At 37.6% G+C, this 13,792-nt stretch overlaps 1 protein-coding gene and 1 non-coding gene across 2 annotated transcripts in view; one reads left to right on the top strand and one right to left on the bottom strand.

Moving 5' to 3' along the window:
- LOC107045119 (aryl hydrocarbon receptor protein 1) overlaps positions 1-13,792 on the top strand; it is a 112,668-nt gene that overhangs the window by 97,022 nt on the left and 1,854 nt on the right. Inside the window, exons 5-8 of the mRNA XM_015267256.2 lie at positions 8,594-8,803; positions 11,304-11,598; positions 11,867-12,008; positions 12,355-13,641. Coding sequence (XP_015122742.2) covers positions 8,594-8,803; positions 11,304-11,598; positions 11,867-12,008; positions 12,355-13,641 — 1,934 coding nt within the window. The remainder of the gene's footprint in view (positions 1-8,593; positions 8,804-11,303; positions 11,599-11,866; positions 12,009-12,354; positions 13,642-13,792) is intronic.
- Positions 8,014-8,085, bottom strand: Trnam-cau. Its single transcript has one exon. It is a non-coding gene; the product is annotated as a tRNA-Met (tRNA).

Below are 13,792 nucleotides of genomic sequence, written 5' to 3'. Positions count from 1 at the left end.
TGATCTGCGCGCAGTGCGCGCATGCAACCTCACTTCAAAGAATCAAAATAACATCACCCCCCACCTCTTGAAATTCTCCGAATTCCCCATAAAAATGCCCATCCACTTCACCCCCTATCATTATATTTTCCTGAAAAGAATTCTTATTATTTCAAATAATTGATTTTTCAGTTTTATAACTATAACATTTTATTATTATTATTATCATTATTATTCTTATTATTACAGGTGTATATATACACTACTGTATATCGCCACCGTCCTTCTAACGGCAAATATTATTAAAAACTATCATTATATTTTCCTGAAAAGAATTCTTATTATTTCAAATAATTGATTTTTCAGTTTTATAACTATAACATTTTACTATTATTATTATCATTATTATTCTTATTATTACAGGTGTATATATACACTACTGTATATCGCCACCGTCCTTCTAACGGCAAATATTATTAAAAACTATCATTATATTTTCCTGAAAAGAATTCTTATTATTTCAAATAATTGATTTTTCAGTTTTATAACTATAACATTTTACTATTATTATTATCATTATTATTCTTATTATTACAGGTGTATATATACACTACTGTATATCGCCACCGTCCTTCTAACGGCAAATATTATTAAAAACTATCATTATATTTTCCTGAAAAGAATTCTTATTATTTCAAATAATTGATTTTTCAGTTTTATAACTATAACATTTTACTATTATTATTATCATTATTATTCTTATTATTACAGGTGTATATATACACTACTGTATATCGCCACCGTCCTTCTAACGGCAAATATTATTAAAAACTATCATTATATTTTCCTGAAAAGAATTCTTATTATTTCAAATAATTGATTTTTCAGTTTTATAACTATAACATTTTACTATTATTATTATCATTATTATTCTTATTATTACAGGTGTATATATACACTACTGTATATCGCCACCGTCCTTCTAACGGCAAATATTATTAAAAACTATCATTATATTTTCCTGAAAAGAATTCTTATTATTTCAAATAATTGATTTTTCAGTTTTATAACTATAACATTTTACTATTATTATTATCATTATTATTCTTATTATTACAGGTGTATATATACACTACTGTATATCGCCACCGTCCTTCTAACGGCAAATATTATTAAAAACTATCATTATATTTTCCTGAAAAGAATTCTTATTATTTCAAATAATTGATTTTTCAGTTTTATAACTATAACATTTTACTATTATTATTATCATTATTATTCTTATTATTACAGGTGTATATATACACTACTGTATATCGCCACCGTCCTTCTAACGGCAAATATTATTAAAAACTATCATTATATTTTCCTGAAAAGAATTCTTATTATTTCAAATAATTGATTTTTCAGTTTTATAACTATAACATTTTACTATTATTATTATCATTATTATTCTTATTATTACAGGTGTATATATACACTACTGTATATCGCCACCGTCCTTCTAACGGCAAATATTATTAAAAACTATCATTATATTTTCCTGAAAAGAATTCTTATTATTTCAAATAATTGATTTTTCAGTTTTATAACTATAACATTTTACTATTATTATTATCATTATTATTCTTATTATTACAGGTGTATATATACACTACTGTATATCGCCACCGTCCTTCTAACGGCAAATATTATTAAAAACTATCATTATATTTTCCTGAAAAGAATTCTTATTATTTCAAATAATTGATTTTTCAGTTTTATAACTATAACATTTTACTATTATTATTATCATTATTATTCTTATTATTACAGGTGTATATATACACTACTGTATATCGCCACCGTCCTTCTAACGGCAAATATTATTAAAAACTATCATTATATTTTCCTGAAAAGAATTCTTATTATTTCAAATAATTGATTTTTCAGTTTTATAACTATAACATTTTACTATTATTATTATCATTATTATTCTTATTATTACAGGTGTATATATACACTACTGTATATCGCCACCGTCCTTCTAACGGCAAATATTATTAAAAACTATCATTATATTTTCCTGAAAAGAATTCTTATTATTTCAAATAATTGATTTTTCAGTTTTATAACTATAACATTTTACTATTATTATTATCATTATTATTCTTATTATTACAGGTGTATATATACACTACTGTATATCGCCACCGTCCTTCTAACGGCAAATATTATTAAAAACTATCATTATATTTTCCTGAAAAGGATTCTTATTATTTCAAATAATTGATTTTTCAGTTTTATAACCCCCTCCCTCCAATTTAATATCAATCAGCCTCACCTCGCCACTCACATCCCGCACCTCTCACCATTCCCATGATGAATGTAGCACATTTTTGCAATTAATAGCCACTAATGAAGACACAATCGGTCTGCCCACAGGCACTCTCGCCTTTTCCCCTCCCATTTTTCACAATTTTTAGTTTATCTCTCATCGTCTCTTTATCCCCTCGTACTCGTTGATTTCCACCTCATTGAATCGAGCGCGCGAGCAAAGTACATATACACCAGTTGTATCATAACTCATCCGCGTAATTGAGTGCTCAACTCGCTCACTCTTGTGTACCAGCATCCCCTCCCCCCTCTCGTCCCTCTCCACCTCCACCCACTGACTGTGATATGTTACCACCGGAGTATATTAATGAGCCCCTAGAATTAATTATTATCATCCCACCCCTGATTTGTTTCAATTTGTTTCGTATTTTCTTTGATCAAATGCCGATTCGTGTTTTCATCATTTTCAACCTCATCCAGACGAATTTATTCTCACATGTCGATACTTTCACCTCCTCCCACCCATCTCCCTATACTTATTATATATTATCAATTTTTATTTATTCCCCTGCGGAATTATTTCTCAACGTTCAAACCTCGTGACAGTGAGTTATCGTCTCGACTTTTCTCTACCTTTTTAAACGTTTTTTTTATTTTTGCTGAAGTACTTTTTGAAGTTTTATTACCGAGACCCTTTCATCGCGTGACGAAGATACACGTATCGATCCTGAGGATGAATTATCGAATTATTTCGCGGGCACTGGGGGGAGGGGATCTTGGACGCCTTGGCGACGTTTACTGCCCACGAGGATTTTGGAGGTAACAATGTTGAATTTATTTCTTTGGTAATTGGACTGTTTTTTTTATTATTCCTCTTCTTATTTTGTGGAGTTGAAGGGTGTTGTTGTTATCGAAGGCGTTTTCTGCAGAATAATTGAACTAAAAATCAATTATTTTAGTGATTTCTAGATCAGTTAAACGGAAAATCGATGGAATATTTGATTTTTCAATGACAAGATTTCCTGAAAGTTCAGGGGAACTTGAACGCGATAAAAATTTCCGGAATTTGGGACGGAAATTCAGACGAAAATTTTCCTAGCAAAATTAGACCTCAAAACAAAAAATAATTCCTTTTTGACGGCTCCAGGATTTTTTTCCCCCGAGAAAATTCCCGGAATTATTTCCCCTTACGAATGTAAAAAACAATTACACAAACACACATTTCCAACGTCAATTTTATTTATCACATCCTTCAATCTTCGAAGACACGCTAGATGATAATTCAACTATTTCAGGAAATCAATACATCAATAATTTCAATAGATCAATAATAAATAAATTACGTTACTGCAATAAATTAATTGTCAACATTTTCGAGCCAATTCCCCCAAATAATTCGAATTAATCTCTTGCCCCAATAACCAATGAATCTTCATTAAAAAGCATTCTCGCCCTACAAATTCTCAGATTCATAAAAACCCACATTTCACCCGACATCTAGTATTTGAATAATTCCAACAACAATAAAAAATGCTCAGGGGAAATTGTTCCAACTTGTTAATGTCTGAACAACGTAATATCATGTGTAACTTGGAGAAGTAACAAGAATACTTTCCAACATTTACAATAAAGTTAAAAATTATAATATTTTTATTTTTCATTTTTGCCGGAGATTTTTATTTTTTTTCGGTGATTTTCAGGGGAAAATATTCCGGAAAAATAATTCCGGGGGAATATTTAGACGAGGAATTTTTTCCAGGGGGAAATTTTCCGAGGGGAATTTTTTCCGCGAAATTTTTTCGGGGAAAAAAAAATCCGTCACCCTTATTGACAATTTCTTCCAGATCACAATGCAACAATAATTTCCAAAAACAACAAGCAATTCCCCCCTCCCCCCCGCCTCCCTCTGAAAATAGACTAATTTTCTTTGTATCTCCTGAAGAGGTCAACGAATTTTTTCCCAACCGATGTAAATCAAGAAGATGTTTGTAGAAAAAAAAACCATATCTTTCGAGTAGAGGAAGGGAGGGGGATGGTTGGGAAAGAGGATATGGTAGATACATTGCAGGTAGAGAGAGAGAGGGGGGTCCAGCCGGTTGCCCCGGCGGGGGTGCGCGCTAGCGTCTCCACTAAATAATTACAAGCTCTTAATTAACGACGAGAGACGATCGTAAAGCCATCCATGACGTGGCCGTATCGTCCAGGCACTGGGGGAGAGAGAGCGTTATACGTGAGTGCATGTTTCAAGATTATTTAAACGGGCAGTGTGGATAAAGCACAAGGCGATTTACCCCGAGTATAAAATGATCGTGTAGATGCGGACAAGGATCGATTATCAAAAAAATTATTTAGCGAAATGTTTAAATTCTGGGGAATGAAAAATCGTTGACAAAGGGAGATTGATGATTCTTGGAATCCACAGGGAGAGACATTCTAGTGCTGTTAAAGTAAAATTTGTTCAAGTTCACGTGGACGAAACTTAAATTAAGTGTCAAAATGATCAGATTTGGAGGAGATTCTCTCGATGTTATGGACCAAAAAATGAAGAAAAGTGTGCCAAATAATACGGTGAAGTGTGAGAATGTCAGAACTTGATTTTGTTAACAACTTGCCACTGGATGCTGCACATCACAGCTGTCTGATAAACAGATGAGAATGAATGAGCCATGCATTTCCGATGAACATTCATTTAGAATAATTCCCCTTTCAATTGCTTGAATTTATTGATGAAAAAATCATTTTCCGCCTCTCATTCCTCGTTTTGTCCAGCAATACTTTGAATTTGAATAAAAATGTCGTTCTTTATCCCGCAAAAACGTCGAATAATACATTCCTATTGCACTTTTAGAAATTTGTTGAAATTTCATGGAAAATATGGTAGTAATTCTCATGAGAGTGACATTGAATTCGATTTGGGGAAAAATGGTTATGAAATTTCAAGTTTTAGGTAGAATTCAACGAAATTCATGAGTTTTCAGTGGGAGTGAGACGGAAATTTCAACAATGTGATTAAATTTTCAATGGAACTATATTTAGAAACAAAATTATGGGAATTTTCAATTTTTCCCCGAATTTTTACAGAATAATTGAACTGAAAAATCAAGTATTTTATTGATTTTCAGATCGTTCGATCAGAAAATCTCTGAAATATTTGATTTATCAATCACAAGTTTTCCAGAAGTTTCAGTGGAAATTAAACATGATAAAAATTTGCGGAAGTTTTTTATGCAGAGTCACATTTTTTTCATTTTATAAAAATAGTTTCCTCGTAAATTATTACACTGTTCACCCCTAATTCGCCATCTAAGGGCGGCCCGTCATGTGCAAACGCATAACAACCCAGCGTAATCAGATCGATAGGACTCATTAGCCCCAGCCTAATCACAAATTATATTTTAATTATTCCTCGAACGACAGAGACTGCAAACTGCAGGTCCCCACCACTCGCCCCAGGGTCGACCTGACGAGCATATAATTGCGCGGTCACGTGCCCCCGTCTCTGAACACAGAACGTCAGGCGAATAAAAATTAACGAGACCACGATTAATTCATTTTTTCAACAACTAGTTGGTGAATTTCAAGAAATCTATTTTTCGTACGCGAACCGGGAATGTTCAGTAAAATTTTTTAAATGCTAATTTTTATCTTTATTTTGCCAATCTCACTGTTAAAAATTTTTGTCTGAAATTTCTGTGTCAAATCCCTGAAATTTTTATGATTTTCAATGTCCACTGAAATTTTAGGAAATCTTGTCATCAAAAAATCGATCATGCCATTGATTTTTTATTTCAAAAATCTGAAAATCAATAAAACTCTTGATTTTTCAGTTCAATTATTCTGTAAAAATTCGAAAACGCCAGGAAAAGTCGGGGAAAAATTGAAAATTCATCTCATTTTATTTCTGAATATTCATCTTCCATTGAGAATTCAATCAAGTTGTGAATTTTCCGTCTCAAATCGGATGCAATGTCACTCACATCAGAATTACTACCACATTTTCCATGAAATTCCGTATTTCTAACAGTGCAGGGCACGAAAAAAAATAATTCAATACTTCACACGATGATTTACGCCGCAAATGCATCGGGAATTTCCAGGAATTGACTAGTCGAGAGTAAAAAAAATATCTGGTCGATTACCACGAGAACCATGTATTAAGTTTAATTAAAATTAGAGCAAACAAATGTACGAGCGGGCAACAGGAACCCGTCGCCCAGCGGGGTGTCTCACATCCGAGGCGTCTGGCCGTGGGCAACGAAACTCTTGAAATTCATATATTGGTACCCCGCATCGGTGAATCGAGAGGAGTGAATGTATCCCTCTCACTCCGGTCACCTTGTTGCTCAGTTTTTCCTCCCTCAGTCCGGCAAAACGCCCACAAACTCCTCACAATGCACTTCAATTATTTATCGACTCATGAATCTTGGGTGAGAGATTTAATGCGACCGGTAGTCGTCGTAAAGTCGGCAATTCGGCCTTTGGTTAAACATTGCGGTTAATATTTAATCGGAGCGCGGGTATTCGGGAGAATTATCGGACTTTATTTGGGAGCACTTCTTTTTAATGAGGATTATTCAATTATAAACAACGAGATCATTAAAGAAAAAGTTGAAATTCAGCAATTAATTTTTTTTCTATTTTATTAAAAAAAAATTGACATCCAAACAAATTTTTAATTTGTTAGCCATCATTCAATCAGTTCAGAACATTTTTTAGTTATCGTGGGACAACGATTTTCGAAAAATTCGCAAATTAAAAAAACTAATCGATGAATTAAATTTTAATTAATAACGATCGATAGGGCTCAACAATACCTACACTTAAAAAAAAAGATGCAATTCCATGCAGTGATTTCCGAACAATGAAGAAAAATTCCAACAACTATTCAACACTATTAATTTTTTTGTCACCATTCCCTCATTTATTAAAATTGAAAGTCATGCCTAATAATTCAGTCAAATATTTTCATTAATAAATAATTAATCAATACCAATACTGCATAAAATTCCGTATTCCCCACTCACAATAAAAAGTCAATGAGGTTGTAGGAGACTGTGAGAGTACCATAGAAGTAACATTTCCATTTCCAATAATTGATTTAGCAAAGAAAAGCATTTGAATGTCTATTTCGAGTAGTCCCAACTGGCCATGAATAATAATAAATCACGATAACCCAGCAGTGGCTTCGTAGTGCAGCCACACAACACATCCCACCCATATCAGGAGCACGAGGATCACGACTCTCGTGTTTTCAGCCTCACCCCAACACCTTCCACCACAATGTTCGCCCAACATTTTATTTATATTTCATTTCACCCATTCTACTCACTAAACACTCGATTCGCCACCAGTGTTCCATAGAACACTTATTATTCATATATTTCCGCAAACGATAATCTTGAATAGCTCGTTTTCATTCTCATATGCATCAAGTGGTTAGAGTTTAAAATTCTTTTTATCGTGATTATAGCTTGGCTTTCATATATCCTCTTCGTGGATTATTCAAATGAGACATTGAAATGCTTTTTCTCAGGCTTTACACAGCCAACTTTCGTAATCACCTGTCTATAGTACGGGTTACACGTGAAAGTTTTTTTCTCGAATTTGGGTTATTAGGGAGTTAAATATTCATGCCAATCATGTCAACTTTGTTGGCTGGTTGCTTTATTTTTGTTTTATTTCAAATGGAGATAAATTGAGAAAATAAAAAAATTGTATTAGCAGAGCGTGGTTTCGATCCACGGACCTCTGGGTTATGGGCCCAGCACGCTTCCACTGCGCCACTCTGCTTTCGTTAGGGGATGCTATCCCAGAACTCTATTTCAACGTAGTGCCGTGTTTTTTTTCATGGGTTAATCAATTTACGGGTGATTATTCAGTTTTTAGGGACTGAGAGCGATGAAATAACATTTTTATCAATTATTTATTGATTCCGGGAGGGAGTAATATTAATTTAGAGGAAAATATTTTAATGTTTTTTAAATTTCATATTACAATACATCGAATCGTTCATTTTTTAATGAAAAAATGTGTTGATTATTTTGCAAATATTTCGCCAATGCAGTAATTTCATATAAAAACATTTTCTAAAATTTTTCTGGTTTATAATTTTATTGTTTAACGTCAATTTAATAAATAACGTTATGAAATAACATTTTCATTAATCGTTTATTGATTCCGGGAAGAAATACTTTTAATTTTGAGGAGAATCTTTTAACGTGCGAATCACTTTTATCGAGATAATTTAATTTAATGCCCATTAACTTGCCAATAATACACAATTCTTCATCATTTGCAGTCCGATATTGTTCATCAAAGTGTCTACGAACTGGTCCACAGTGAGGACCGCGAAGAGCTCCAGCGTCAACTGATGTGGAATTCTTTTTTACCAGTTGAAAATGCAAATTTGCCCCTTCACGATGCCCTCTCCCTCCAACACTGTCACCTACTGGAGCGAAGTTTCACCGTTCGCTTCAGGTGTCTGCTGGACAACACTTCAGGATTTTTGGTGAGTCCCTACCCTCCGCAAAATGCAAGAGAAATCCCTGACTCGTGCAGAATAAAAATAAAAACCTTAATTAATAATTTCACTGTCATAAAGCGCGTAGGTGAAAAGACTGAATGAGATCTTATAACTCGAGTTTCTTTATCCCAACTGGCGCGAGAGAAGATAATTGCTTTTTTCCGCTGACTCCGTATAGCGCCGTTGAGGCGCCCCGGTGTATCGCACAGTCTCTGAAGATTACCTCAAGCGTGAAGTAAAAATCCCGGCAGATCCATTAAACATCATTCCCCCTCTTGTCTGCCAATTATCCGAAAAACATTCAACTCGGTGAAAATTCTATTTCCCGTTTCTCGTTTAGACATTCATTAGGTGGGGAATTAACGTGGAAATTAATTGGGTGGTAATAATCGTGAAGAATGATTATGAATTTTAATTTGCAACATTTTGTCGTACTTTAAATAATGAAAAAAAATTACACAATTTATTTCGATTTTGTCTCCAGTGAAATACTTTCCTATTTATTCATATTCAGAATTTTACCAGAATCAGTTTCAATTATTTATTTATAAACAACGAATGTTTAAAAAGATAATTAAGGAATTGACAATAATTAATTAAAATAATTGAAATAATTAATAAATTTGATAATTGAAAGTACTTGATCTATAGTGTATTCTGTGCCAAACTGTAAAAGATGCTTGGATATCCTTAAGGTAGTTCGTGTGAAAAGTCAAGATAATGAAAAAAAATTAAAAATTTTTTTTTTCGTTATTAATTTTATTTTTTTAAAATAATATTAATAAAAATGCAGGCCAAACACCTTAAATTGTCAAGACTAATCTCGAGGCAATGAACCCCTCCAAAAAAGGTCCATTGACGATTTTGCGACCAAAATTTTCTACCATTTCTAATATTTCTCTCCGCAACCGGTCTCGCGTCCCTCCGACGCATCCAAAATGGCGTCCCCACTGCTCTTTCCTCAGTAGCCGCCAATTAAACTTCCCGCCAACCCCGGAATTCCCCAAATTTTTGACAACGAGTTTCTCCACAATTATAAATGGGCAAACGCAAGTGGAATTAGCGTAGAAAAGGAGAGAGACGGGGGTAAAGAAGGAGAAGTATTCACGTTCATTCATCGAATACCCTGACGCGGATGAGAATCGCTAGTCACGCGAGAAACGTTCGGGAAGTGTTTCGTGATGTCCTGCCTGGACGGGCTAAAAGCGGATTCACGGAAGACCCCTCCTTTCTCTCTCCCTCTCTCTTTCTCCTCTGCTAACTCCATCCCTCTCGGCGCGATTGATTCGCCTCTCTGCACCCACACGATACTGCGGAGATGCCGGCATGCCCGCGTGTGAGCCTCCATCCATGACGCTCGAAATCTCTTCTGACGTACTTACTTCAACGGTGTTATCGATTACCCGGGGATATCTCGTTCCCTCGTTACCCACTCATTAATTGATTTCCCGGGGAGTCACGAGTTTGCGACGCTTTTCGGAGGGGGAGGGATGAGCTTGCGCTGACGCAGGTTAAACTTAACACTGTAAATGATTGACATTTCACTTTCCTCACATTCATCCGGAGCCAAAAATTAATCGAATTATACTAGGGGGTTTTGTCCCTGGCTCGCTTCGCTCGCCAACTCCGGAGTGCCCCCTCCCCCGCCGCTCGGTTCGCTCGCTTCGCTCCAGCCACAGGACAATGACGGAACTATAATGTGATAAAAATACCAGCGAGTGTACCGGAAATGTCAACCGAAGTTCACATCCAACTTTTCTCGCAATTATCCGGAACCAAAAATAATCTAAACGCAAAAAAACCTTTCCTCTTTTTCACCCGTTTTCCCACCTGAAACATTAACATTCCTGCTTCTTCCACCAGCTTCCACTGACTTTTCCACTGAATTTTAAATTTTTAATGACGAAGTTCCTTGAAATTCCAGTGGAACTCATGTCATCAAAATTACCAGGAATCGTACAGAAATTCCAGCGAAATTCACATTCAACTTTCCGCAGTAATCCTGAACCAGAAACTAATCTACTTTTTAAAAAACCACTTCCTCCTTCTTACCTCTTTTTCCACCTGAACCCGAACACATGAATCACCCCCTCCCCCCCTCCTGAAAAAATTCAGAGACACCCATCGCTCATTGCCGAGCAAAACATTAGGTAATTATCTTACCTCAAACACAAAACCGCGCGGTCTCCTCTGTACGACAGACAAAAGACATTATCCCCGGACCACATGACGACTCGAACGATATTCAAGTAGTCAACCCCTCTCCCCCTCCCCTTCAAGACCCCCCACAGCAAAAACACAGGTACCCTGACGTTTATGAAAATGAAACTGTAATCGTAAAAGGGTTTACGGCGTTGCGGAACGCTTCTGTGTTCCCCCGCGAGAAGAAAGAGTCGAAGAAGAAGCAGAAGAGTTCGTGTTGTCCTGTCCCACGTTGACTCTATCCAATTTTTGTCGACTGAAGGGCATTTAATTTTCCTTTCAGAGATTAGACATTCGGGGGCGAGTCAAGGTGCTTCATGGTCAGAATAGAAAAACGGAGGAGCCACCGCTGGCTTTGTTCGCCCTGTGCACACCATTTGGTCCGCCCTCGTTGTTGGAAGTGCCGCAGAAGGAGGTCATGTTCAAGAGCAAACATAATTTGAATCTGGCATTTGTGTCGATGGACCAGAGGGGGAAGATGCTGCTGGGGTATACGGACGCAGAGTTAGCTAATATGAGTGGATATAACCTGGTGCATTACGACGATATGGCGTACGTGGCTAGTGCACATCAAGAACGTATGTATCGGTCTTTTTTTTTGAGAGTTTATGAATTGTCAGTTTTATATTAGTTTACCGCTAATCAATTCTGAATTAATTCAAATCAATTGATGTTGATGTGTCTGTTCTTTTTGGTTTTAATCATAATCAGACAGCAATCGTTTAGAATTGTTGAAGACAAGATTGACGACAAGTGGAATAAGATCAGGAGAAATCCCCAAGATCCATTTCTATTGGATAATTTTTTCCACGCCTCAAGTTAATTTATAATTCTTTCTCATTTCAGTTCTTAAAACTGGTGCCTCAGGGATGATTGCGTATAGGTATCAAATGAAGGACGGTGGATGGCAATGGCTGCAAACGAGTTCGAGGCTTGTGTACAAGAACTCTAAACCGGACTTTGTCATAAGCACACATCGACCTCTCATGTAAGTCTACTTATTAATTAGCTTTATAATGAGTAAGATAATAACTGTTTACATTAAGCATCTTGGGGTTAGAGCACCACCAGTTTTGCTGACCAATCTCTGCTAAACATAGTTGACTTCAGAGGCCTTATGAATTTATGAGTAACGCTCTTAATTATCTGGTGCTAGACAGCACCTCTTCCTACGAATAGTGTCAAAGAATTTACATAGAAACTAATTTAAAGGATCAAACTCTACTTCATCTTGTGGCCAATGAATAGAGGTTCTAGCAAAATGGAATTATTTTGGGGCTGATTGTATTTTCAATATTTCCCCCATCTGAACCCCCGTCAATGATTGTCCCCAGGGAAGAAGAAGGTCGCGATCTCCTCGGGAAGCGTACGATGGACTTCAAGGTATCGTACCTGGACGCAGGCCTAACGAACAGCTACTTTTCCGACTCGGAGAGCCTCACGGGTCCCTCCATGGCGTCGACCCTGCCAGCCCAGCCGACCCCCCAACGCGTGAACCGTCGCTACAAGACCCAACTCCGGGACTTCCTCTCCACCTGCCGGAGTAAAAGAACAAAGCTCTCGAACCAGTCGCCAGTCTCGCCGCCAGCGACGCCGACGGTGGCGTCGGTGGACTACCTAGCAGCTGACACGAGTACCGCAGCAGCAGTGGCGGCAGCCTACAGCAACCTAAATACAATGTACCCAACCCCTTACGCGCCAGCAGCGGTGGCAACGACAGATCCATCCCTGACTACGTACATAGGTCACACGGGTAACTACCACCAGACCCTCTATCCCCCCGCAGCCCTGGACAACCGCTACCTCACAGCGACTGAGAATCTCTTCCAGTATCGCCCCTTAGGCTCGTACTATCCGGAATACCACACGCCAACGGCCTACAACGGGTTCATAGATGTCTCCTTGCCGACCTACGATACCCACCAGCTGACCAAAACCGAGGACAGGCTCTACTGTCAACAATTAGAATCCCCCAAGTACAGTTACGTCGACACGAGACATCCGAACAGCGTTGGGGGCTCCCCCTACGCTGCCAGTCCTGTGACGACAGCTGCTATCCACCCAAATACCGACATCAACGTCAGAACTGGGAGCAGACACTCGCTAGAGGGCGCCTCCTCGAGTAATTCAGCAGGAAGTTCACCGGTCACTGCAGCCAACGGCGTCAGGACCCCCAAAATGGAGGATGTCAAGCCGGAGGTCTACGGCAGTGAGGCCCCCAGACAGACTGTCCTCATGTGGGGACCTCCACCGTCCAGATCTCCACCCAGAAACAATGGAACCTACAGCCCGCCAACTCCACATTCCACACACTCCTCGCACTCCAATAATGCGAATTCAAATGTTGATCCGCTCAAGAGTCTGGCCGAGATGAACACCATCAATGGCGACTGCAAGTGGAAACAGCCCTCACCCAACAGCCAGACTGGACCCATCAGTCCCAGGGGGAAGTCACAACAGCATCAGCAGTACTCCGTCACTGCTGTGCATTATGGGAGTGGGGGGTACGGACATCATCAGGGACATCAGCACGAGACGGGCTCCGAGGTATGGCAAGGAGTACAACACCATCACTACCAGTACTATCCTTACCACCACCCCGCACCAAGGCACACGCCCCAGTGAGTGTCACCTGCCTCACGAGTTTTGTTTTTTTTTTGGGGGGAATTTTTATTTGAGGTGCGGGATTTTTTGCCTGGATTTTGGTTTTTTCATCCCGTTTCGGCACTGCTTATTTCTTTTTTTGTTGAGTTCTTAGATATGGGGGGGGGG

The sequence above is a fragment of the Diachasma alloeum genome, unplaced genomic scaffold, assembly GCF_001412515.2.
Source record: "Diachasma alloeum isolate Michigan unplaced genomic scaffold, Dall2.0 Dall_scaffold_00879, whole genome shotgun sequence".
In the NCBI taxonomy this organism is placed as follows: Eukaryota; Metazoa; Arthropoda; class Insecta; order Hymenoptera; family Braconidae; genus Diachasma; species Diachasma alloeum.
This window is presented reverse-complemented; position numbering and strand designations above follow the sequence as displayed.